The sequence below is a fragment of the Salvelinus fontinalis genome, unplaced genomic scaffold (assembly GCF_029448725.1).
Source record: "Salvelinus fontinalis isolate EN_2023a unplaced genomic scaffold, ASM2944872v1 scaffold_0065, whole genome shotgun sequence".
NCBI classification, from domain to species: domain Eukaryota; kingdom Metazoa; phylum Chordata; class Actinopteri; order Salmoniformes; family Salmonidae; genus Salvelinus; species Salvelinus fontinalis.
Genome location: NW_026600274.1, coordinates 442,934 through 467,793, shown reverse-complemented (window position 1 = coordinate 467,793; position 24,860 = coordinate 442,934). Strand labels below are relative to the sequence as shown.

The 24,860-nt window shown below is 43.5% G+C and overlaps 2 protein-coding genes across 3 annotated transcripts; one reads left to right on the top strand and one right to left on the bottom strand.

Annotated features, from left to right (window-relative positions):
* Window positions 1–1,448: 1,448 nt before the first annotated feature.
* LOC129842788 (zinc finger protein 665-like) lies at window positions 1,449–6,997 on the top strand. Its single transcript, XM_055911442.1, has 3 exons — window positions 1,449–1,579; window positions 2,189–2,762; window positions 2,990–6,997. The coding sequence occupies exons 2-3, from the start codon at window positions 2,247–2,249 to the stop codon at window positions 5,084–5,086; spliced, it is 2,613 nt and encodes an 870-aa protein (XP_055767417.1). The 5' UTR covers window positions 1,449–1,579; window positions 2,189–2,246; the 3' UTR covers window positions 5,087–6,997.
* Window positions 6,998–9,408: 2,411 nt separating this feature from the next.
* LOC129842798 (zinc finger protein OZF-like) lies at window positions 9,409–23,570 on the bottom strand. Of its 2 annotated transcripts, none has more exons than XM_055911458.1 (5): window positions 22,290–23,570; window positions 21,880–22,036; window positions 19,777–20,031; window positions 15,988–16,188; window positions 9,409–15,554 (listed from the first exon to the last, which is right to left on the bottom strand). In XM_055911458.1, exons 1-5 carry the CDS (start codon window positions 22,296–22,298, stop codon window positions 14,908–14,910), a joined length of 1,269 nt encoding a protein of 422 aa, XP_055767433.1. In that variant the 5' UTR covers window positions 22,299–23,570; the 3' UTR covers window positions 9,409–14,907. The 2 variants fall into 2 exon arrangements, with proteins under 2 accessions (XP_055767433.1, XP_055767434.1); XM_055911459.1 differs by having other exon boundaries at window positions 22,479–23,569.
* Between the last annotated feature and the right edge of the window lie 1,290 nt (window positions 23,571–24,860).

The following is a 24,860-nucleotide window of genomic DNA, read 5'->3' as shown; positions in this document are numbered from 1 at the left end:
TCCAGCAGTAACAACACTGGTTGATCCTTTTCTCTCCAGCAGTAACAACACTGGTTGCTTTCAATACAGAGTGTTTCCCGCCATTAGGCCGCCATTTTGAAATATTGTGCAATCAGAAAGCATTTTCACAAAAGAGAGAGTGAAACTACACTGCTTGAAAGACCTCTACTGAACCATTTGTGTGTGATAGAACCCGGCATGAATTCAACTTGAATGAAAAAGGCTACGAGAATATAAAGTTATTTTAAATTACAAACCGGGTATTTCGGGTCCTGGATGCTGATTGGCTGAAAGCCGTGGTATATCAGACTGTATATCACGGGCTCTAATTTTCTTGGTAACCATTTTATGATATCAATAAGGTTATGTTGAGGGTTTGTGGTATATGACCAGTATACCACGGCTAATGGGTTTTCACAGAGGGAAGGAATTAAGAAAGAAAACACAAAATGGCACCCCATTTCCTGTGTAAGACACTGCTTTCGACCAGAGCCCTATGAGCACTGGCCTAAAGTAGTCCACTATATAGGGATTAAGTCGTTATTTCCTACAGACTCCCATATTGTATATTCATTGTTTTACTGGTGTTGACTTGAATCACGTGATGCCACATGATGCCTCGTGTTGTCTTTGTCATGTCCACCTAATAAACAGGTGATTGTTGATAACATGGTTTCAAAATCAATTCAAATCAAATGTTATTGGTCACATGCACATGGTTATCAGATGTTATTGTGAGTGTAGCGAAATGCTTGCTCTTCTAGTTCCGACAGTGCAGTAATATCTAACAAGTCATCTAACAATTCCACAACAACTACCCAATACACACAAATCTAAAGGGATGGAATAAGAATATGTACATATAAATATATGGATGAGCGATGACCGAGAGGCATAGGCAAGATGCAATAGATTGTATAAAATACAGTATATACATATATGAGATGAGTAATGCAAGAAACGTAAACATTATTAAAGTGGCATTATTAAAGTGACTAGCAATCTATTAAAGTGGCCAATGATTTCAAGTTTGTATGTAGGCAGCAGCCTCTATGTGTTAGTGATGGCTGTTTAACAGTCTGATGGCCTTGAGATTGAAAGATTGTTTCTGTCTCTCCGTCCCAGCTTTGATGCACCTGTACTAACCTCGCCTTCTGGATGATAGCGGGGTGAACAGGCAGTGGCTCAGGTGGTTGTTGTCCCTGATGATCTTTTTGGCCTTCCTATGACATCTGGTGCTGTCAGGTAGTTTGGCCCCGGTGATGCGTTGTGCAGACCTCACCACCCTCTGGAGAGCCCTGCGGTTATGAATGAGTGCAGGGTTAGTCGGAAGGGTGTTTTTAAAATGTTTTATTTTACTATTTTCCCATTTTGTATCACAAAGTATCATGGATTTATATTAAAGTCCAGTTGGTGTCGGTAATGCAACATATTGGATGCCAACCGTCGTTAGATCCCAAAGAAGAAGAAGAAGCAGAATGCGACGTCATCGATCTGCTGCCAGTAGAATTGTGGTCAAAATGTAAACATCAGAAGGAAAATCACAGACTATATGATCAGAGTTATTAAAAGCAGCCAGGTATATTATAAATGCATATATAGACAATTTATATTCGCTTTGCAGATAGGCATAGTCAGCAATATAGCTACTAGATGGCTAGGTCCACATGGGTAGCTAGCTAGGTTAGCACATGCTGATCTAGCTACGCTAACGTTTAGCTGCTTTGTACACCGCTATCTAGCTACGCTAACGTTTAGCTTGCTTTGTACACCGCTATCTAGCTACGCTAACGTTTAGCTTGCTTTGTACACCGCTATCTAGCTACGCTAACGTTTAACTTGCTTTGTACACCGCTATCTAGCTAGATCTGTTATAGTGTTCATTGTATACTGTAATATGAGGTTTATTTTCCCAACTTTGCTACACGTTCAAGCTGTGAATGTGTATTTCCAGGATCTGTAAATCGATTGAACTGATTTGGGTCCCCTACACAACGTGAACAGAATAGCTAGCTAAGCTAAGTAGCCAGCTAACTAGCTAAACGGCTAACAGAGCGATGGTCACGTTCCAGGCTTCTTTGTAGACGGCTGCCAGATCTCACAACGCCTGGTGACGTGTTTTAAATATCAGCTAATAATGACATGAAATTACACATGAGTGTTTTGATGTATAAATCTTTTTTTACAGGTACTCTAAAGTCCTGCCATTGACTGCATTGTCGTTGTTGCCACACGAGCAGGACAATATGAATCCGCTCAGTTCAGAGAAGGAAACGTTGATTGATGAAATTGAACAGAGTTTATTCACTTTAACTGTGGACAATTTACGTTACCTGTGTGAACGTCATGGCAACGATGGATTGGAAATTAAAGGGATGAATCATCGCTTATTAAGGCGTAAAGTCATGGAGGAAATGTGGGACAATACGGAGTCAATGAAATCAGAGGAGCAGGGAATGTCTTGGTTACTCCGACTTAAAGAGGACATCAGAAGGATGCTGGAGGATGCTAGTGATGAGGAAATGAGTCCCAGCAAGTCCGAAGATGATGATGATGCTGTAGACTATGAAGAAGAATGTGACAAAGAGGACAGCGATTGGTTGCCTAGCAATGGACTGAAGGCGGAACACTTGAGTTCCAGCCAATCCGATGATGACGCTGCAGACTGCGACAAAGACTGGGACGTGGAGGAAAATGATTGGTTGGCTAGCGATGGGCTGGAAGCAGAGTCAGATCCGGAGAGGCACACTCCAGAGCAGAGAGTAAGACACATGAGTATTTATTTTTCCAGTCATAAAATGATTCCTTGTCCTCCTTCTATAAATGCATTGGAGGAGAAGATTCAAGGTTCATCCTCTTGGAATTTCTCCTCCAATGTTTTTTGAAAAGGAGTCAAGGGTGAGAGGAATCAAGGAAAGACTTTTGAGATCACCTTATGAGAGTATTACCCACCCTGATTAAGTCTGTCTCTTTTTTTAATGATTTCCAGGACAAGCCTCCCCCGCAACCCTCCCCTTTGTCAGAGTGCCCAGGTCGTGCCTTTCCCAGTAGTACCTTACTGCAGGGCCAGAAGAGGGTGTCCGTGCGGCTAGTCGACTGCAGGAAAACACAGGGGCAGAGTGGCCATATAATACACAAGACATCACAGACAGGAGAGAAACCCCACAGCTCGTCTAATGCTGAACAACACAAAACCCTCTCAGGAGACAGGCCTAGCTCCCATATCTGTGATCACTGTGGGAAGAATTTTGCCACAGCAAGAAGTCTACAACTACACATACAGAACCTGAAGAGATTCAGTGATACCGTCACTGCAGAGAAACCACACGTGTGCTCTGAATGCGGAAAGGGATTCTCTCAGGCCTACAGTCTTAAGATACATTGGAGAACTCATACTGGGGAGAAACCGTATGTTTGTTGTCAGTGTGGAAAGGGTTTCACTGAATCTGGAACCTTAAAGAGACACATCAGAACTCACACAGGTGAGAAACCTTTCCACTGCCCTCGTTGTGGGAAGGACTTTATTGAATCTGGGGGTTTGAAGAAACACATCAAAAGAGCTCACCCAGGAGAGGAGGTCGTTGTCCCTCAAAAGAGCGTCCATACAGGAGAGAAACCTTCCCATTTCTCCTCTGACGACTGTGGGATGAGCTTTGCTACCTCACGCGAACAGAGACTACAACGGAGAAAACACACAAGAGAGAAGCTTCGCAGCACGCCTGATGCTAAGCAACGTAAGGAACCCCTCTCAGGAGATGGCTCCCATATCTGTGATCATTGTGGGAAGAGTTTTACCACAGCAAGAAGTCTAAAACTACACCTACAGTACCTGAAGAGATACAGAGATAACTTGACTGGAGAGAAACCACACGTGTGTTCTACATGCGGAAAGGGATTCAGTGAGGCCGGAAGTCTTAAGAGACACCTGAGAACTCATACTGGGGAGAAACCGTATGTCTGCCATCATTGTGGGAAGGACTACAATGATTCTGGAAACTTACAGAAACACATCAGAACCCACACAGGTGAGAAACCTTACCACTGCTTGGATTGTGGGAAGAATTTCCGTGTAAAAATAAGCCTGAAACATCACCAGGAAATTGTTCACACAGAACACCCTCACCGTTGTGGTCAATGTAAGAAGAGTTTCATAACTGCAGAAAGACTGGAATCACACATAAAAACACGACACCCGCCAAGTGATCCTCTGAAGAACCCACACGTGTGCTCTGAATGTGGAAGGGGATTCAGATATGCCGACAATCTTAAAATACACCTGAGAATCCATACTGGGGAGAAACCGTACGTCTGCCCTCGTTGCGGTAAGGATTTTACTCAATCTGGACTCTTACAGAGACACATGAGAACTCACACGGGAGAGAAACCCTATCACTGCTCAGTGTGCGGGATGAAGTTTCGTCATACAATCTCGCTAAAGCAGCACCACCTGAAGAACCACAAGGGGGAGACACTGGGTCCAGTCCGTATGCATCAAGGCCCTCTTCCATGCCCCCACTGTGGGGAGAAGTTCTCTACCAAGGCTCTCCTAAAGGATCACCTGCAGAAGACCCACAACAGCAGAGTCCACTGCCCACAGTGCGACAAGACTTTCTCCACTAAACGTAATTTACTAGTCCACCAGAGGAAACACACTGGAGAGAGGCCTTACCTTTGCCCTCAGTGTGGGAAGAGTTTCTCCCTGACAGGGAGTTTAAAACTTCATCTCCGGATTCATGCTGGTGAGAAGCCTTACCGCTGTACTTACTGTGACAAGAGCTTCACAAGTAAGAGCCACTGCACTCTTCACCTGCGAATCCACACCGGAGAGAAGCCGTACCAATGCCCTGACTGCGGGAGGAGGTTTCGTGATGGGAATGTCTTGAAAAACCACCGTCGGACCCACACAGGAGAGAAACCGTTCCAGTGCCGCATGTGTGATAAAGCCTTTGCTCAGTTGAGCAGTCTGAAGAAACATCAGGAGACACACAGGCAAACTCCGCCTGTCTCTGTCCCAAGACTCCCTAATCCCTACCTACCACACAATCAGCATGTCCCTTATCCCTACCCACATCAGACTCCATTGTAAACTGGTTTACACCTGTCCAATCCCTTATAGATGTGTTTACCACTTCAAGGAGACAAGATGTGAAGGATGTGTTTTTTTAAAGGGGGGTATATTTGATGTTGTAATTGTTTTAAATGGGGACAGGTTAGAAGTAGAGGGGGAGACAGATGAGCAGGGAAGAGAGTGAAGAGTAGATGCAGGGATTGAACCCTGGTCTCCAGTGGGGAGGCTGAGGCATACATAGAGCATCCAGCTGTGTTACCACAAGACTACAGGCTAGGTACTACAGCTGGGACATTAATAAACCCAAAACGATCTACAGCGAACATACCAATCACTTATTGCAGGGCGTTTTGCTCGGCCATTCATTACGATAAATAACCCTTATACTAGAACGTTTCAAATGAAACAAGTTTGTTAATATGGGTGACTGTTAATAGGACAATTCATGGCTAGAACCATCAAACTAGAAGTAGTATTTTTAAAAGGATAATTGATTAAAACTGTGGTGCACGTTGATGTTATAAACGTATTGTTCTATATGTCGTTATCCACGTCAGTTCAAGCAATTTATGGCGATTATGGAGATTTGTGACCATATCGCCCGCAGCTCTACTGTGCATCTCTAAAGTATTGGAACAGAACCCTAGACTTAGAAACCCCGACCTATCACGCACCCTTTGGCCCTCACCTTTCCATGTTGACAGATCTAGAGGGAGGGATTTGGAACCAGATGACTTGAGGGAATCAAAAGACAAACAGATGGAAATAGAACTCTACAACTGAACAAAAAAAGTCCTGTTTCTCCACCCTTTTCCATGAGTGGCACCGTCCCTGACATGGATTTAAAAGCATAGGATTGTTACCAGCATTGGCTGGAGAGAGCTTCCACCATTGTCAAATCCATATCGAGAATAGGAGAATCTCAATTCCTCGCGTCGGCTTCTCAAAACCCATTGGATGAGAAGGTCAGAGGTCCCCTCCGCTCTGACTTTCTTATCCAATGGGTTTTTGAGAAGGAGGCGAGGAGAGAGGACGCTAGGAATCAAAGGCAATTGAGATTCTCCCAAAGTGTGCAAATTTGCACACTTGTGGAGAATCGGGACACCCGCCCATGAAATAGAACTCGATATAACTGACTTCCTCTCACTGGACCAATGGACAAAGTATTGGATCAGGTGTGTTCTGATTCCAGGTTCTGAAAGACTCGTCTACAAACATTCTAAATGACTCACCGTGGGTAGAATTCCACGGTGGTGCTTCCTGTATATATATTACTGGGAAAGGTATTGCACTTTGTCTGTTTCAAACATCTATTATTATACTCTGCTCACATTCTTGCCTCTGTTTTTTTTTTGTATTAACGGTTGACAGTTAAATCAAATTGTATTGGTCACATACACAGTTTACAGCAGGTATAAGTGAATGTGCTCCCTCAACAATACAGTACATATCAACAATAAGAGTCCAGTCAATAACACGTAGTAGTAGAGATAGTATGGGTAGAAGAGGTAGTATGGGTAGTAGCAGAAGAGGTGGTATGGGTAGTAGTAGTAGAGGTAGTATGGGTAGTAGTATGGGTAGTAGCAGAATATTTAGTATGGGTAGTAGCAGAAGAGGTGGTATGGGTAGTAGCAGAAGAGGTAGTATGGGTAGAAGTAGAAGAGGTAGTATGGGTAGTAGTAGTAGAGGTAGTATGGGTTGTAGTAGAAGAGGTGGTATGGGTAGTAGCAGAAGAGGTAGTATGGGTAGTAGTAGTAGAGGTAGTATGGGTAGTAGTAGTAATGGACTGGATGTACACACATAACGTGGATCTAAAGATATGTTGTCCATTTTAAAGGGTGGTTTGCATTTAGTATGTTGTCCATTTTAAAGGGTGGTTTGCAATTACAGCCGAACCTCAACCAGAGTTAATAAAATGGTGACAGTAAACACTGTTGTTGAAGTAATTCTTTATGACCAACAGAAGTATTTGTGCAGAAGGGACGTAGTTTCCTTCTTATAAAATATATCAGCAACAAAACACATAACAGACAGACGAACAAGTGGTGGGAAATATAACATGTCTGAAGAAGATGGCTTCTACCAGTAGTTATTTATTTGGTAAGAATAAAACAAAAGAATGTTTGACAGATACAGATGAAGAGTCAGGTGGTCGTGATTCATTTGGCAGGGACAGATACATATGAAGAGTCAGGTGGTCGTGATTCATTTGGCAGGGACAGATACAGATGAAAAGTCAGGTGGTCGTGATTCATTTGGCAGGGACAGATACAGATGAAGAGTCAGGTGGTCGTGATTCATTTGGTAGGGACAGATGAAGAGTCAGGTGGTCGTGATTCATTTGGAGTCAGGTGGTCGTGATTCATTTGGTAGGGACAGATACATATGAAGAGTCAGGTGGTCGTGATTCATTTGGTAGGGACAGATACAGATGAAGAGTCAGGTGGTCGCGATTCATTTGGCAGGGACAGATACAGATGAATAATCAGGTGGTCGTGATTCATTTGGTAGGGACAGATACAGATGAAGAGTCAGGTGGTCGCGATTCATTTGGCAGGGACAGATACAGATGAATAATCAGGTGGTCGTGATTCATTTGGTAGGGACAGATACAGATGAAGGCTCAGGTGGTCGTGATTCATTTAGCAGGGACAGATGAGGAGTCAGGTGGTCGTGATTCATTTGGCAGGGACAGATACAGATGAGGAGTCAGGTGGTCGTGATTCATTTGGTAGGGACAGATACAGATGAAGAGTCAGATGGTCGTGATTCATTTGGTAGGGACAGATACAGATGAGGAGTCAGGTGGTCGTGATTCATTTGGTAGGGACAGATACAGATGAAGAGTCAGGTGGTCGTGATTCATTTGGCAGGGACAGATACAGATGAAGAGTCAGGTGGTCGTGATTCATTTGGCAGGGACAGATACAGATGAGGAGTCAGGTGGTCGTGATTCATTTGGTAGGGACAGATACAGATGAAGAGTCAGGTGGTCGTGATTCATTTGGCAGGGACAGATACATATGAAGAGTCAGGTGGTCGTGATTCATTTGGTAGGGACAGATACAGATGAAGGCTCAGGTGGTCGTGATTCATTTGGCAGGGACAGATACAGATGAAGAGTCAGGTGGTCGTGATTCATTTGGAGTCAGGTGGTCGTGATTTATTTAGCAGGGACAGATACATAGGAAGAGTCAGGTGGTCGTGATTCATTTGGTAGGGACAGATACATAGGAAGAGTCAGGTGGTCGTGATTCATTTAGCAGGGACAGATGAAGAGTCAGGTGGTCGTGATTCATTTGGAGTCAGGTGGTCGTGATTCATTTGGCAGGGACAGATGAAGAGTCAGGTGGTCGTGATTCATTTGGCAGCGACAGATACAGATGAGGAGTCAGGTGGTCGTGATTCATTTGGTAGGGACAGATGAAGAGTCAGGTGGTCGTGATTCATTTGGCAGCGACAGATACAGATGAGGAGTCAGGTGGTCGTGATTCTTTGGCAGGGACAGATGAAGAGTCAGGTGGTCGTGATTCATTTGGCAGCGACAGATACAGATGAGGAGTCAGGTGGTCGTGATTCATTTGGTAGGGACAGATACAGATGAGGAGTCAGGTGGTCGTGATTCATTTGGCAGGGACAGATACAGATGAAGAGTCAGGTGGTCGTGATTCATTTGGCAGGGACAGATACAGATGAAGAGTCAGGTGGTCGTGATTCATTTGGTAGGGACAGATACAGATGAAGAGTCAGGTGGTCGTGATTCATTTGGAGTCAGGTGGTCGTGATTCATTTGGTAGGGACAGATACAGATGAAGAGTCAGGTGGTCGTGATTCATTTGGTAGGGACAGATACAGATGAAGAGTCATTCTACTTAGCACACTCATTTACAGCATCAGTAGTTCTTTGGTCTTTTAAAATAAGAAAATAAAATAATAAACAATGAAAAACATGTGCTTCAGACATTTACAGAGGTATTCCTTTAAATTCCATTGTTTATGTCCTTTTATGTATCATAGGAAATGTAGTAAACCATATATGCAAGTGTAATTAATAACTTTACCATGCTCAAAGTTTTTTTTTTTTGTCATTGGAAAACCCTCCTGGTCTTTGTGGTTGAATCTGCGTTTGAAATTCACTGCTCGACTGAGGGACCTTACAGATAATTGTATGTGTGGGTACAGAGATGAGGTAGTCATTCAAAAATCATGTTAAACACTATTATTGAAAACGGAATGAGTCCACGTGACTTATTATGTGACTTGTTAAGCACATTTTTACTCCTGAACTTATTTAGGCTTTCCATAACAAAGGGTTGTTGAATACTTATTGACTGAAGACATTTCAGCTTTTCATTTTTATTCATTTGTAAAAATGTCGAAAGCATAATTCCACTTTGACATTATGGGGTATTGTGTGTAGGCCAATGACAGAAAATATAAATGTAATCCATTTTAATTTCAGGCTGTAACACAACAAAATGTGGAATAAGTCAAGGGTTGAGAATACTTTCTGAAGGCTCTGTAACTCAAACCAGTCATGACTATGAATGGCTAAATTACTGTCGGACAGTAATAGCTGATTCATGCTTGATCCGTCGATGCTGTCCGGAGGCTCTGTATGGAGGGTGTGACGCGGAGGCTCTGTATGGAGGGTGTGACGCGGAGGCTCTGTATGGAGGGTGTGACGCGGAGCCTCTGTATGGAGGGTGTGACGCGGAGCCTCTGTATGGAGGGTGTGACGCGGAGCCTCTGTATGGAGGGTGTGACGCGGAGCCTCTGTATGGAGGGTGTGACGCGGAGCCTCTGTATGGAGGGTGTGACGCGGAGGCTCTGTATGGAGGATGTGACGCGGAGGCTCTGTATGGAGGGTGTGACGCGGAGGCTCTGTATGGAGGGTGTGACGCGGAGGCTCTGTATGGAGGGTGTGACGCGGAGGCTCTGTATGGAGGGTGTGACGCGGAGGCTCTGTATGGAGGGTGTGACGCGGAGCCTCCGGAGACGAAATCGGGCGCATCGCCGTGCGCCTCTCAAACGTTGTAACAATGCAGAGACCTCCGCATAACTCCACATTGACATGATTGGTTGAAGGTAGGTGGGGGTGGGAGGTCACGTATAAACAAAAACACACTTCCTTGACAACTTCCTTAACAACAGCTTGGCGAAGCGCAAGAAGGATAAGTGGAGCTCCTCCTCACCACTCTGTTATTATTACATGTAGGTGGAGCTCCTCCTCACCACTCTGTTATTATTATTACATGTAGGTGGAGCTCCTCCTCACCACTCTGTTATTATTATTACATGTAGGTGGAGCTCCTCCTCACCACTCTGTTATTATTATAACATGTAGGTGGAGCTCCTCCGCACCACTCTGTTATTATTATTACATGTAGGTGGAGCTCCTCCTCACCACTCTGTTATTATTATTACATGTAGGTGGAGCTCCTCCTCACCACTCTGTTATTATTATTACATGTAGGTGGAGCTCCTCCTCACCACTCTGTTATTATTATTACATGTAGGTGGAGCTCCTCCTCACCACTCTGTTATTATTATTACATGTAGGTGGAGCTCCTCACCACTCTGTTATTATTATTACATGTAGGTGGAGCTCCTCCTCACCACTCTGTTATTATTATTACATGTAGGTGGAGCTCCTCACCACTCTGTTATTATTATTACATGTAGGTGGAGCTCCTCCTCACCACTCTGTTATTATTATTACATGTAGGTGGAGCTCCTCCTCACCACTCTGTTATTATTATTACATGTAGGTGGAGCTCCTCCTCACCACTCTGTTATTATTATAACATGTAGGTGGAGCTCCTCCTCACCACTCTGTTATTATCACATGTAGGTGGAGCTCCTCCTCACCACTCTGTTATTATAACATGTAGGTGGAAGTCCTCCTCACCACTCTGTTATTATTACATGTAGGTGGAGCTCCTCCTCATCACTCTGTTATTATTACATGTAGGTGGAGCTCCTCCTCACCACTCTGTTATTATTATTACATGTAGGTGGAGCTCCTCCTCACCACTCTGTTATTATTATTACATGTAGGTGGAGCTCCTCCTCACCACTCTGTTATTATTATTACATGTAGGTGGAGCTCCTCCTCACCACTCTGTTATTATTATTACATGTAGGTGGAGCTCCTCCTCACCACTCTGTTATTATTATAACATGTAGGTGGAGCTCCTCCTCACCACTCTGTTATTATCACATGTAGGTGAAGCTCCTCCTCACCACTCTGTTATTATAACATGTAGGTGGAAGTCCTCCTCACCACTCTGTTATTATTACATGTAGGTGGAGCTCCTCCTCATCACTCTGTTATTATTACATGTAGGTGGAGCTCCTCCTCACCACTCTGTTATTATTATTACATGTAGGTGGAGCTCCTCCTCACCACTCTGTTATTATTATTACATGTAGGTGGAGCTCCTCCTCACCACTCTGTTATTATTATTACATGTAGGTGGAGCTCCTCCTCACCACTCTGTTATTATTATTACATGTAGGTGGAGCTCCTCCTCACCACTCTGTTATTATTATTACATGTAGGTGGAGCTCCTCCTCACCACTCTGTTATTATTATTACATGTAGGTGGAGCTCCTCCTCACCACTCTGTTATTATTATTACATGTAGGTGGAGCTCCTCCTCACCACTCTGTTATTATTATTACATGTAGGTGGAGCTCCTCACCACTCTGTTATTATTATTACATGTAGGTGGAGCTCCTCCTCACCACTCTGTTATTATTATTACATGTAGGTGGAGCTCCTCCTCACCACTCTGTTATTATTATTACATGTAGGTGGAGCTCCTCACCACTCTGTTATTATTATTACATGTAGGTGGAGCTCCTCCTCACCACTCTGTTATTATTATTACATGTAGGTGGAGCTCCTCACCACTCTGTTATTATTATTACATGTAGGTGGAGCTCCTCCTCACCACTCTGTTATTATTATTACATGTAGGTGGAGCTCCTCCTCACCACTCTGTTATTATCACATGTAGGTGGAGCTCCTCCTCACCACTCTGTTATTATTATAACATGTAGGTGGAGCTCCTCCTCACCACTCTGTTATTATCACATGTAGGTGGAGCTCCTCCTCACCACTCTGTTATTATAACATGTAGGTGGAAGTCCTCCTCACCACTCTGTTATTATTACATGTAGGTGGAGCTCCTCCTCACCACTCTGTTATTATTATAACATGTAGGTGGAGCTCCTCCTCACCACTCTGTTATTATTATTACATGTAGGTGGAGCTCCTCCTCATCACTCTGTTATTATTATTACATGTAGGTGGAGCTCCTCCTCACCACTCTGTTATTATTATTACATGTAGGTGGAGCTCCTCCTCACCACTCTGTTATTATTATTACATGTAGGTGGAGCTCCTCCTCACCACTCTGTTATTATTATTACATGTAGGTGGAGCTCCTCCTCACCACTCTGTTATTATTATTACATGTAGGTGGAGCTCCTCCTCACCACTGTAATTATAACATGTAGGTGGAGCTCCTCCTCACCACTCTGTTATTATTATAACATGTAGGTGGAGCTCCTCCTCACCACTCTGTTATTATTATAACATGTAGGTGGAGCTCCTCCTCACCACTCTGTTATTATTATAACATGTAGGTGGAGCTCCTCCTCACCACTCTGTTATTATTATAACATGTAGGTGGAGCTCCTCCTCACCACTCTGTTATTATTATTACATGTAGGTGGAGCTCCTCCTCACCACTCTGTTATTATTATTACATGTAGGTGGAGCTCCTCCTCACCACTCTGTTATTATTATTACATGTAGGTGGAGCTCCTCCTCCTCACCACTCTGTTATTATAACATGTAGGTGGAGCTCCTCCTCACCACTCTGTTATTATTATAACATGTAGGTGGAGCTCCTCCTCACCACTCTGTTATTATTATAACATGTAGGTGGAGCTCCTCCTCACCACTCTGTTATTATAACATGTAGGTGGAGCTCCTCCTCACCACTCTGTTATTATAACATGTAGGTGGAGCTCCTCCTCACCACTCTGTTATTATAACATGTAGGTGGAGCTCCTCCTCACCACTCTGTTATTATTATAACATGTAGGTGGAGCTCCTCCTCACCACTCTGTTATTATTATTACATGTAGGTGGAGCTCCTCCTCACCACTCTGTTATTATTATTACATGTAGGTGGAGCTCCTCCTCACCACTCTGTTATTATTATTACATGTAGGTGGAGCTCCTCCTCACCACTCTGTTATTATTATTACATGTAGGTGGAGCTCCTCCTCACCACTCTGTTATTATTATTACATGTAGGTGGAGCTCCTCCTCACCACTCTGTTATTATTATTACATGTAGGTGGAGCTCCTCCTCACCACTCTGTTATTATTATTACATGTAGGTGGAGCTCCTCCTCACCACTCTGTTATTATTACATGTAGGTGGAGCTCCTCCTCACCACTCTGTTATTATTATTACATGTAGGTGGAGCTCCTCCTCACCACTCTGTTATTATTATAACATGTAGGTGGAGCTCCTCACCACTCTGTTATTATTATTACATGTAGGTGGAGCTCCTCCTCACCGCTCTGTAATTATAACATGTAGGTGGAGCTCCTCCTCACCGCTCTGTAATTATAACATGTAGGTGGAGCTCCTCCTCACCGCTCTGTAATTATAACATGTAGGTGGAGCTCCTCCTCACCACTCTGTTATTATTACATGTAGGTGGAGCTCCTCCTCCTCACTCTGTTATTATTACATGTAGGTGGAGCTCCTCCTCACCACTCTGTTATTATTACATGTAGGTGGAGCTCCTCCTCACCACTCTGTTATTATTATAACATGTAGGTGGAGCTCCTCCTCACCACTCTGTTATTATCACATGTAGGTGGAGCTCCTCCTCACCACTCTGTTATTATTACATGTAGGTGGAGCTCCTCTTCCTCATCACTCTGTTATTATTACATGTAGACCCTACTTTACTTTACTGACTTGATTGTCCCTGTGGGGAAATGCTGTTGCAGTGTCATGTACACGTTTAAAGTGGCGTTTAAATACGAAACAAATTGACAATACAACTTTCATAACAGTTACATACCAATAAAACTTGGCAGCTAAAAACTCAATATCAGCACATTCAAGTTTGAACCCCAAAAAACATACAAATCTGCATGGATGGGAGCTGACGGATGGAGGGTCGTCTGAGAAACAGAACAAATGGATGAGAGCTGACGGATGGAGGGTCGTCTGAGAAACAGATCAGATGGTACTGAGAGCGGAGGAAGCATTCCTGGTCTCGGAGGGAGCCAGTCAGAGTCGGAGAGACAGTCAGATCCGCAGCCTCCGCAACGCACCTCACCGTCCCCTGGCGTCGAGTTTGCTCCGGCTTTGTTGATGCTGGTTAGCCACTCCTCTCCACAACCCCACTCTTAAGACACGTCCTGTATACGTGGTGTTTCCTAACGATTACAGATCATTCATTTTTTAATCCCACCTCTCTCTGTAGACCACCCTCTCTTGATTTCCATGGGACATATATATTTTTTTCAACTGTGCTGTGATGCCTTACATAAAATGAAGTCACCGCTTAAGTTAATTTAACCAGCACTGTCCCCCATGGTAGTTTCTTGGGTCTGCCTAATTGCTGTTTAGGTCCTGTGCTTTATATATTTCAGTCTTTCAGACATCCACAGCTGCATTCCTTAATCTTCTATTGTTTATGTCCATTAATGGGAAATGCATAATCAAGATGAACATAACTATGTTGCTGGTGATCAGGAGAGACACTACACAAGTACATTTTTCCTGTCCCATTTGTCAGTTTGGCAGTTGCTTCGGTCTGCCTAACTGCCGTTTAGGTCCTATGGGTTTGCCATCATGTCTCTTCTTGTGTGAATAAAGGTTTGCTCTACAGCTGAAACGCTTCCCACATTCAGTGCACAGGTATGGTTTCTCTCCTGTGTGAACTCTCTGGTGGATTTTGAAAGTTCCTTCTCTACTGTATGTCTTCCCACAGATGGAGCAAAGGTATGGCTTCTCTCCAGTGTGTGTCAGTAAATGACTTTTTAAGTATGCTTTTTTCACGAAACTATTTCCACACACAAGGCAGCTGTAGGGTCTCTCTCCAGTGTGTGTTCGCTGGTGAATTTTAATGTAGCTTTCATTGACGAAACATTTCCCACAGTCAGGGCAAGAGTAAGGCTTCTCGCCAACATGCTGTAACTGGTGGTCTTGGATTTGCCCTTTCTCAGTGAACTCCGCCCCGCAAAGGGAGCATTGGTAAGACGGCTTCTTACTTGTGTGAGTTTTCATGTGTTTTTTTAGTGCTGGTAGAGTTTGGCATATCTCCCCACAATCTATGCAATTATGAAATGTCTTAGCTGTGTGGTTCTTCTGGTGTTGTTCAGGTTCTCCTGATGTAGAGGGACTGTCCTCTCCAGCGGACCACAATTTGGGGTTCAATCCTGCGTGGAGGTCATGATGTGAGAATGTGAAGTCAGTCAAACCAGCATGTACTTCGTGAAGAAGTAAGAAACTCCAATGGAAATGCAATCAAACACTTCCTAGGACATTTTTCTATTTTCAGAACTACTCAAAAAAAAAAAAATCTGATAAAACTGTTAAAATTTCAAAACGTGTAATGTCTGAAGTATATTTTTTTCACAATAAACTCAAGCTGACAAACGTTTCCATAGTTACTGCTATGCATAGTTATTACTGGGACAGATGACAAATGTTTCCATAGTTACCGCTATGCATAGTTATTACTGGGACAGATGACAAATGTTTCCATAGTTACTGCTATGCATAGTTATTACTGGGACAGATGACACATGTTTCCATAGTTACTGCCATGCATAGTTACTACTAGGACAGTAATGTAAGACTTCTTCTCACCTCTGTGTGTTTTCATGTGTGTTTTCAGATTTCCTTTCTGTGTGAATCCCCTGCCGCACACAGAGCAGCCGTGAGGTTTCTCTCCTGTGTGTGTTCTCATGTGCCTCTTCAGTTTCATGGCTTCCGATAGTTGTTTTCCACAAACTACACAGTCGTGAGACTTCTTAGCTTTGGGATTCTTCTGGTGTTGTACAGGTATTCCTGACGCAGGAAAAGAAAGATTGGCCGTGTCCGAATACCCCATACTAGTCTACTACATACTTAAAAACGGCACACTCATTTCGGCGTTTGTTCTAGCGGAATTCACACGTGTTTTCCTGACTCACGTGTCTGACCACAGCTGATAATCAGATAAAGTAACGCGCTGTACCAAAATTAACAATAGTGAAGACGTACTATAACACTTTATTTTCCGCATACTATTTAGTTCGCTAGGATGGGTATTCGGACACAGCCACCGTGTCGGTTTACTAGTAAAAGGCCAACTCTGTTTCTTTTTTTTTTTTAAACGTGAGTTATCACTGGTCACTTTCCAGGCTGACTGCATTGCAGACGCATGCCAGACCTCACGACGCATGGATAGGTGATTAACATAAATATTATCATCAAAACACGTCATAGATACGCAATCTGATGCCCGACTGTGCAGTCGATGACACGGCACGCAACCATTGGCTGATGCAATGCAACGTCTGCAATGTACAGTACCAGTCAAAAGTTTGGACACACCTATTCATTCAAGGGTTTTTCATTATTTTTTACTATTTTCTACATTGTAGAATAATAGTGAAAACATCAAAACTATGAAATAACACATGGAATCATGTAGTAACCAAAAAAGTGTTTTAAAAAAAATCCTAATTTATTTTATATTTGAGATTCTTCAAAGTAGCCACACTTTGTCTAGATGACAGTTTCGTCAAGTGCAGTCGTAAAAACCGTCAAGCACTATGATGAAACTGGCTCTCATGAGGACCGCCACAGGAAAGGAAGACCCAGAGTTACCTCTGTTGCAGAGGATAAGTTCATTAGAGTTACCAGCCTCAGATTGCAGCCCAAATAAATGCTTCACAGAGTTCAAGTAACAGACACATCTCAACATCAACTGTTCAGAGGAGACTGTGTGAATCAGGCCTTCATGGTCGAATTGCTGCAAAGAAACCACTACTAAAGGACACCAATGAGAAGAAGAGACTTGCTTGGGCCAAGAAACACAAACAATGGACATTAGACCGGTGGAAATGTTTTCTTTGGTCTGATGAGTCCAAATTTGAGATTTTTGGTTCCAACCGCTGTGTCTTTGTGAGACGCAGAGTAGGTGAACAGATGATCTCCGCATGTGTGGTTCCCACCATGGAGAATGAATGAGGTGGTGTGATGGTGCTTGCTGGTGACACGGTCTGTGATTTATTTAGTATTCAAGGCACACTTAACCAGCATGGCTACCACAGCATTCTGCAGCGATACACCATCCCATCTGGTTTGTACTTAGTGGGACTATCATTTGCTTTTCAACAGGACAATGACCAAACACACCTCCAGGCTGTGTAAGGGCTATTTGACCAAGAAGGAGAGTGATGGGGTGCTGCATCAGATGACTTGGCCTCCACAATCACCTGATCTCAACCCAATTGAGATGGTTTGGGATGAGTTGGACCGCAGAGTGAAGGAAAAGCAGCCAACAAGTGTTCAGCATATGTGGGAACTCCTTCAAGACTGTCGGGATAAGCATTCCAGGAGAAGCTGGTTGAGAGACTGTCAAGAGTGGCCTCCCGGGTGGCGCAGTGGTCTAGGGCCCTGTATCGCAGTGCTAGCTGCGCCACCAGAGTCTCTGGGTTCGCGCCCAGGCTCTGTCGCAGCCGGCCGCAACCGGGAGGTCCGTGGGGCGACGCACAATTGGGCTAGCGTCGTCCGGGTTAGGGAGGGTTTGGCCGGTAGGGATATCCTTGTCTCATCGCGCTCCAGCGACTCCTGTGGCGGGCCGGGCGCAGTGCGCGCTAACCAAGGGGGCCAGGTGCACGGTGTTTCCTCCGACACATTGGTGCGGCTGGCTTCCGGGTTGGAGGCGCGCTGTGTTAAAGAAGCAGTGCGGCTTGTTTGGGTTGTGCTTCGGAGGACGCATGGCTTTCGACCTTTGTCTCTCCCGAGCCCGTACGGGAGTTGTAGCGATGAGACAAGATAGTAATTACTAGCGATTGGATACCACGAAAATTGGGGAGAAAAGGGAATAAAATTTATTTTAAAAAATTAAAAAATTAAAAAAGAGACTGTCAAGAGTGTGGCGAAATCCTGCACTTAAGTGCGCAGCCACTTTAAGAGCAGAGGAGCAGTAGTAAGGAGGAGATAAAAGAGCTCGTTAAGCTCTATTGGAGAGAGCTCTTGTTGGCGCGACAGTTTGGTTGGTGTGTGCTATGCTGCAGAGTTTTTTTTGTTTGTCTTCACTATATGTGGTTGTACAGTTTTTTGAATCAATCCTCGGTGTGATCGCTCGACGACGTGGTTGTTCTCATGTGGGACCGCGATGGTTATGGATCAAATGGATAAGAAGCAACATTTGTTGCGAGGCGTTCAACTACAACCCAACATATCATCGGACAGACAGACCGGATACCTGCAACCTCAAGACCACAGCTAAGCCCTCTCTTGTTCTCTTTCTCTCTTTTTCTTCACGCTATTTCCAGTGCTTTACACTGAAACTGACTCTATTTCCTAAGTACATTTAAGTTTGATTGGAGCTGGACTAGTGTGTATATGGACACCACACATTCATACCCTCTGCACTCGTTCCCAAGAAGAAAATACAAACTTTTGCAAATCCTCTGTGTGATGACTGGGTTCATTAATGATTGTATGAAGTTGATGTTTATTTGCTCTGCCATTATTGTTATATGAGGTATGTTTGGTGGGGTTACCAAGAATTATGGAAGGACTGATGTGATATGGGATCTATAGGGTGTGTACTCTTTTTCCTCTCCGCTGGCTATCTGGTCAACAGGCTACACTCTAGGCAGTCTCTTCTGTTGATGTGTGTGGGTCTGGTAGTGGTACTCTCGCTGTTCTATTATTTTCCTTTCGGCAGGGTTAATACCTGCCTGGCGCCCGAACAAAATCTTCTTTACCTTTCTCTAATTAATACCGCTACAAGAGTGTGCAAGTGTAACGGATGTGAAATGGCTAGCTAGTTAGCGGTGGTGCGCGCTAATAGCCTTTCAATCGGTGACGTCACTTGCGCTGAGACCTTGAAGTAGTGGTTCCCCTTGCTCTGCAAGGGCCGCGGCTTTTGTGTAGCGATGGGTAACGATGCTTCGTGGGTGACTGTTGTTCATGTGTACAGAGGGTCCCTGGTTCGCGCCCGGGTCGGGGCGAGGGGACGGACTAAAGTTATACTGTTACACAAAGCTGTCATCCAGTCAAAGGGTGGCTACTTTGAAGAATCTCAAATATAAAACATATTTTGATTTCTTTAACACTTTTTTTGGTTACTACATGATTCAATATGTGTTATTTCATAGTTTTGATGTCTTCACTATTATTCTACAATGTAGAAAATAATAAAATAAAAAAAAAAAAAAAAATTGAATGAGTAGGTATGTCCAAACTATTGACTGGTACTGTAGTTGAGTTTTACATGCAACATCACTAATGTTGAGCTGTGGTAAACTTAGTGTGATAAACCATATTGTCAGTCACTCAAATCACTTTGGCTACACTCTAGCAGTCATGGTTTCCCGACATGGCTGCTCACACACAACAATCTCATTATTTAAAAGGATCTCTGTGGCTTTTCACCTGTGTCAACTTTCTGATGATGTGTTTTGAGTAACTCTTTCTGGTAGAACAGCTCTCCACAGACAGACTTGTTGAAGCCTCTCTCTATGCGTGTCCTCTGGTGTAACACGAGGTCATAGGCAGCAGGGAACTCCTGTCCACAGCCAAAGCAGCGGTGAGACGTCGTGGCTGTGTTGTGGTTCTCCTGGTGTTGCTCAGGTTCTCCTGATGTAGAGGTAGTCTCCTCACTGCCGTGGCTGGAGGCAGGACTCATTCCTGTGGAGGAAAATAATAAGGATTTAGTAATAGAGCAAATAGAGGTAACTACCAAAATAAAGGAAACACTTGAGTCAATTAGTATTCTGGCTGCTTTGTTAGACCTACTGGTAACTGCCAAAATAAAGGAAACACTTGAGTAAATTAGTATTCTGGCTGCTCTGTTAGACCTACAGGTAACTACCAAAATAAAGGAAACATGTGTAAATTAGTATTCTGGCTACTCTGTTATGTTGTGGAGGTGCATTTTCCTGGCATGGGTTAGGTCCAATCAACCCCTTAGAGGACAAGATAAACACCAATAAATACACTGCCATTCTGACTGATCACTGTCAACCTTTGGTGAATCATTTCTATCCAGATGAGAGTGGTCTCTTCCAGGATGACAATGGCCCCATCCACTAGGCACGAGTGGTCACTGAATAGTTTGATGAGCATGAAAACGATGTAAACCACATGTCATGGCCATCTCAGTCACCAGATCTCAACCCAATTGAACACTTATGGGAGATTCTGGAGCGGGGCGTGAGCCAGCGTTTTCCCACCACCACCATCAACAACAACAACACACCAAATGATGGAATTTATCGTAGAAGAATGGAATGGTGTCGCATCCCTCTAAGAGAGTTGCAGACCCTTGTAGAATTCATGCCAAGGCACATTAAAGATGTTCTGGCTTGTGGCCCAACAGCCAATTAAAACACTTTATGTTGGCGTTTCCTCTTTTTTAGCAGTTACCTGTAGGTCCATTACTATGGAAACGGAAAGGAAAGGGGGATACCTAGTCGGTTGTACAACGGAATGCCTTCAACTGAAATGTGTCTTCCACATTTAACCCGACCCCTATGGTAGTATAGTATAGTGGCACCCATTTCCCTATGCGGGCTCTGGTCAAAAGTAGTGCACTATGTAGGGAATAGGGTGCCATTTGGGGGTCTATCTTTTATGTTTTTAAAGGCATCCTTTCACCACTACTTACCGAGCTGAAGAGAATCCCAATGACCTAAATCTCCTTCAGAATGTATCAATCCACCTACTTCCTCTTCTTCCTCCCTTTTCTCTTCTTCCTCTTCCTCCTCAGTGTCGTTACTCTCTCTACAGTGTGGGCAGTCATATTTTCCTGCTGAGTCAAGCCCATGCCACAGACAGGGCAGGAGTAAGGTTTCTCTCCTGTGTGCACTACCAGGTGTAGCTTCAAGTTCTTCCTGGATGCAGAACATCGGTAAGGTTTCCCCCCTTGGTGGATCTGTTGGTGTCTGCGTAGTTTATACGGGGTAGGGAACTCCTTTCCACACTCTCTGCAGCCGTGTGTCTTCTTGGATTTGTGTTTGTTGTTGTTTTTGTCCTGTTGTTCAGGTTCTCCTGAGGTAGAACCTACTCACTGTCAGAATGAAGGCTGCAGCTCTCACCTGTCTCTACTGTGGAGATATAGGAAGAGTCCGGTCCGTCTAGCTCCAGTGGGAACATCATTAGAGGCCCAGTTCCAAATAGACCCTACACACTTGTTGAGATCTGATTGGTCAAAGCAGTATGGGGATGATTCCACCTGACCTGTCAAAGGACAAGGTGGAGCTTTTTTCTCAAGTGGGATCTTATTGGACTATCAGCATGAACTAATAAAGCCATCTCTGTCTGCTCACTGGTTGCTGCTACAACTGACCCTTTAATGCTCAAAAGCAATGTCCACAAAGATGATATGTGTTCCAAATGGCACTCTGTTCCCTATACAGCATCAATGTATTGCACTAAAGGGTTGTCATTTGGGACGAAAAACCTTGGTCTTTGTCAGATTATTCTCTCTGTGTCCAGCTACATGGGACAACTATTGAAAGGCATTTGCACACTCACCAGTATTTCTCTGACCCCAAGGTTCATGATCGTCTTCTGCCTCCTCTTTGAATACAATGTTAAAACTTTGGACCATCTCGGGACCCTGGTGTCTGCTGCTCTGATCACCATGGTTACAGCCAGGACTCCGCCATTTTGACTGTTGGTGTTCATCAAACTATAAAAAAGTCAAGGTGAGAGAGCACATCACACATTGTATCAATAATATAAATTGAGCTTTGTTACAGTCCTAACAACTAGCCTAGTTAGGGTTGATAACGTATTATTTTGAGAAGTTGCTAACCGTCCTGACAACTTATCGACTTATTCAACTATGACAAGTGAAGATGCTTAGCTAACGTTAACGCGTTAGCTAATTTAGCTAGCTAGTTAACGTTAGCAAACAAATAAGTTACAGTTTGTCTTTTCACCTCGTGCATTGTGAATGCGCTTCAAATATATCAAAGAATATGTTGTTGTGCCAGAGTTATTCCAGACTCTTGCTGTGCTGTGAGGGAGAAATGTTAGCTAACGATAGCGCGCTGCTACAACTGGCTAGTATTGTAACGTTAGCTCCTAAACTGGCAGAGGTGGAAATCCCGTGTTTCATAGTTCCATACCTTAACTAGTCCAGCCAGTGAATAATACTTAACGTTACCATAACCGTATCATAAATTATATCTGGTGATATTAGCTGTATGGAACTAGCTACAATGCTTTGAAGTGCGATAAATAAACTGGTTAGTTAACATCAGCTAGCTGCATTACTACTTCCGTGTTTGGTTTACGTCGTCTTCTTGGTGCGCCTTAGTAAACCAAATCAAAATCAAATTGTATTGGTCACGTGCACATATTTTGCAGATGTTTTCGCAGGTGCAGTGAAATGCTTATGTTTCTTGCTCGTGCAGTAATACCAAACAGTACAAAACACCCAAAATAAAAATGTGGAAATTAAGAAATATGAGCACGAACAATGTCCGAGTCTGGAATGTCAATGTATATATGTTGAGGTGTGTATAGACAGCATATCAATAGAAAAGGTGTGTATAGCAGTAGTAATATAGCATTAGCCTTGGCTAGAATACAGTATATACATACAAAGTGGGTAAAACAGTATGTAAACATTATTTAAGTGGCCAGGTCGCAGTTGTAAATGAGAACTTGTTCTCAACTGGCCTACCTGGTTAAATAAAGGTGAAATAAAAGTCAGCACAAAGGTAAGATCTCTCCCCTGTGTAAACTCTTAAGTGGTCTTTGAGAGAATCTTCTGAACCATACGTTTTTCCACAGATGGGGCATTGTGTGTCTATAAATGTTTTGGTACTTGATTTTGTTGCTTGAAACTCTTTCTACACACAGGGCAGCTGTAGGGTCTTTCACTAGTGTGAGTTCTCTCGTGACTTCTAAGCCCATTTGAATTTAGCTTCCACTGACAAATCTCTTTCCACAGTCAGGGAAGAAGTAAGGCTTCTCTTTAATATGCACTAAATAGTGGTCTTCTAACTAGTGGTCTTCAAACTAGTGGTCTTCTAATTGTCCTTTTCTCAGTGAATGGCTTCCCACAAACAGAGCATTGGTGAGGCTGGTTCTCTCCTTAATGAGTTCTCGTGTCCATCTGTGGAGCTGGTAGGTGAGTCTTCCTAGCTGTGTTGTGCTCCTGGTGCTGTTCCGGTTCTCCTGATGTAGAGGGACTCCTCACCAGGAGACCACAACCTGGGGTTCAGTCCTGCATGGAAGAGGTTAAAGCTGAGATCTAGTTAGCTTTTTACATCAAACTGACAAATGTCATAGTCTGGCTCAGAATAACTTAAATCAGCGTGAAATTATTCTTATTCTTACGTAAAATGTGAGATGTGGAATGTCTTTCCATTGTCCGGGGTCTCGGGCTAAGGCTTCTTCTCACCTTTGTGCGTTTCCATTTTTCCTTTCTGTGTGAATCCCCTCCCACACACAGAGCAACAGTCAGGCTTCACTAACCTTCATGTAACCTTTGTTTATATGAGCAGTTCTTTCCCACATATTGAACAGTGGTGAGATCTCTTTACCTTCTCCCGGTGGTGGGCAGGTCATCTTATTGTAGAGGGATTCTCCTCAACAGGGTACAAACCAGGGGAGCTCTTCTGCAGGAAAGAAAGACTCTGTGTGAGTTTACGAGTACTCGGTGAAAGGCCAGTGGTTACAATCGGATTCTCTACCCTTGTGCACTCGCAAACTCCCCCTCATGTATTTAAAGGAAGGGATTGGTGTAAAAGGAATATGGTGGAAACTCCCTCTAGCCATGCTTGCACCAATCCAATGGCTTTAAATGCATGAGGGGTCGTGACCAAGTGCACACTTCTGAAAGAGGGTAGAGATAGTAGTGCTGCCAGTGTCAAATCAAATGTTATTTGTCACATGCGCCGAATACTACAGGTGTAGACCTTACAGTGAAATGCTTACTTTACAAGCCCTTAAACAACAATGCAGTTTTAAGAAAAAAAATACCCCCAAAAAATAAATAAAAGTAACAAATAATTAAAGAGCAGCAGTAAAATAACAATAGCGAGGCTGTATACAGGGGGTACCGGTACAGTTGTTTCTTTGATGTGAAGTGTTCCATAATGTAATGATAGTAATGTTGAGCTGTGCAAAAACTAAGTGTGATTAACCAGACTTTCAGTCACTCAAAACCACTTACACCTGGGTTGGGGTCAATTTGAGTTTAACTCAATCAAATCAGGAAGTAAACTGACATTCCAATTCAATAATCTAAAGAAAAGGCATCTATTTTTAATGACTTCTCAATAAGTTGAAAAATAAAAGACTATAATAAAAAATAAAAAATGTTTTTCCATTTTACATTCAAATCACTTCCTGAATTGACTGCCTTCAATTTAAATTGACCCCAACCCCAATTTACAGTTTAGCAGTCATGGTTTCCGTCACAGGTTCTTACACCCAGAATAACATGTAGAATCTCACCTAATCTAATTAAATAGGATCTCTGTGAGTTACACACAGAA

Excerpts from the sequence above, each read along its gene's own strand:
- LOC129842798 (XM_055911458.1), bottom strand. Across the intron at positions 20,032-21,879 it reads TTGGGGTCAGAGAAATACTG|GAATGAGTCCTGCCTCCAGC; the intron begins GTGAGTGTGCAA and ends TTTCCTCCACAG. Across the intron at positions 15,555-15,987 it reads ACACATGAAAACACACAGAG|GATTGAACCCCAAATTGTGG; the intron begins GTGAGAAGAAGT and ends ACCTCCACGCAG.
- LOC129842788 (XM_055911442.1), top strand. The coding sequence starts at position 2,247 with ATGAATCCGCTCAGTTCAGAGAAGGAAACGTTGATTGATGAAATTGAA. Across the intron at positions 2,763-2,989 it reads GGCACACTCCAGAGCAGAGA|GACAAGCCTCCCCCGCAACC; the intron begins GTAAGACACATG and ends AATGATTTCCAG.